At 40.9% G+C, this 1,965-nt stretch overlaps 1 protein-coding gene across 1 annotated transcript; it reads left to right on the top strand.

Annotated features, from left to right (window-relative positions):
• Nucleotides 1-1,142: 1,142 nt before the first annotated feature.
• Nucleotides 1,143-1,559, top strand: LOC121963917 (elongation of very long chain fatty acids protein 4-like; the record flags this gene model as incomplete). The annotated part of the gene is made up of 2 exons (XM_042514151.1): nucleotides 1,143-1,270; nucleotides 1,364-1,559. Coding segments are annotated over 2 exons (293 nt in total), but the record flags the coding sequence as incomplete, so codon positions are not given.
• Nucleotides 1,560-1,965: the final 406 nt, after the last annotated feature.

Below are 1,965 nucleotides of genomic sequence, written 5' to 3'. Positions count from 1 at the left end.
GTGAATGTTTAAATTAACTGTAGAGACTAAAACCATTTTTTTGTATCAGGCTGTATACATGTTTATCCCTAGAGTTGGCCATTTTAACATGGGGATCTGTGGGGATTTTCTCTCCTCTGGAGCCCGACAAAGTTTTTTTGGCACTTATGTGTTTGCTTCATTTTTCAGCCCCTGAGGTTGCAACTTGGTATTAATCCACAGCTGAAAATAGTCCTCGTCAACTACACCATTTACCCCTGTTTGAGTCACATTTGCTAAAAAACATTGCCCTGCTGTGTTAATGAATTAAAATCAGAATCAGTTCTCACAGCCAATTACGAGGCGCCCAGTAGCTCAATTGGTAGAGCAGGCGCGCCCCTGTACAAAAGGGTATGTCCTTTCCACAGCAGCTGGAGGTTTGATTCCAGCCTCAGCCCTTTGCTGCATGTCATCCTCTCTCTCCTCCTTTCATGCATAAACTGTCCTCTCAAATAAAGGTAAAAAGCCCCCCAAAATAATCTTGAACATCCAGCTGCTAAATTCATTTCTATGCCTCTGCGCCAGGTACAGCCATGACAGCAGACATTTAATTTAGTCACCGGGAGCTTCAGGGTTTGTTTTTGTGGAATGAATAAAATAAATAAATAAAATAGAAAAAAAATCTAAAGATACCGTTCCACCAAATGTCTAACTCAGACTTCTGTTGGCTGCAAAAACTGACAAAAATCAAACTAACTCACAATCAGAATAAATTTCAATCCAAGAACAAAGTAATTTCTCTGTTACTATAACTTATCATTGAGTCTTATTCTTCATCATCTTTGTGGTCACTTCCTGTCTGGTACATTGCAGAGATATTGTTTATATAAATGCAAATGAAAGCAGATAATTAACACTGTCTAATGAAACTAAATTTGTTAATACTAATAAAATGTTTTGGTAACCTTATGGCATCTTACTGCATCATTCCACAGTGTGTCTGCTGCGTCACAAGTTAAAACTTGTGCCAGTTGATAATTAATTCACTCACTATCAGTACTTAAACTTTCCTTTCTCTACATGATGGAAAACATTTCTACTGAGTTAAATAAATAAGTGAAATAGCCCCCCCCCCCCTTTTTGCCACACTGAGTTTGTTGCATTTTTTTGTTCGTATCCTGCAGCATTTTTTATCGGCCAGGTCAACACCTTTGTTCACATAGTGATGTATTCTTACTACGGCCTGGCTGCGATCGGCCCGCACATGCAGAAGTACCTGTGGTGGAAGAGATACCTCACCTCTCTGCAGCTGGTGAGTGTCCTCCTGCTCCGTATAAGAAGAATTGTAAATACAACATGTTTTTGAAATAAGCCGATCTGAAGTGTCGTCCGTTTGCCTCTCCAGGTGCAGTTTCTGCTTGTGCTCCTGCACTCGGGCCACAACCTGTTCACAGAGTGTGACTACCCTGACTCCATGAACCTGGTGGTGTTTAGTTACTGCGTCACCCTCATCATCCTCTTCAGTAACTTCTATTATCAGAGCTACCTCAAGAAGAAGAAGCAGAAATAAGACGCAGTGGTGAGGCCTCACACACAAACACACTGCGGCTGTATTAGAGGAGCTGACAAAGTGTTGAGTCCTCTTGAAGGTGTTTTTCCTTGCAGTCCTCACTAGTGTCCACTAGAGGGGACAACATGCCCACAGTCTGAACATTTTTCTCATGGTGCTCTTTATCAAGTGTCAGATCGATAGATACTGAAAAAAGATTAGACTTGATCTTTGCACGGATACAATTAAGCTTTGCAGTCAAACTTAAACATTGACTATTTTACAACAGTCACTGAGTGACAGACTGGCTGGAGCCTCGCTTTGCTGGGGTCCAGCCAAAATAAGAGACATGCGATCGCTTCGATTACATATTTCTTAAACTGAGAAATTTATTCAACCAGGAAAAATCCCATTGAAATTCATAATCTTCTTTTTCAAGGAAGTCCCGGCCAAGACAG

Source organism: Plectropomus leopardus, unplaced genomic scaffold (genome assembly GCF_008729295.1).
Source record: "Plectropomus leopardus isolate mb unplaced genomic scaffold, YSFRI_Pleo_2.0 unplaced_scaffold13253, whole genome shotgun sequence".
Lineage (NCBI taxonomy): Eukaryota > Metazoa > Chordata > Actinopteri > Perciformes > Serranidae > Plectropomus > Plectropomus leopardus.
This window is presented reverse-complemented; position numbering and strand designations above follow the sequence as displayed.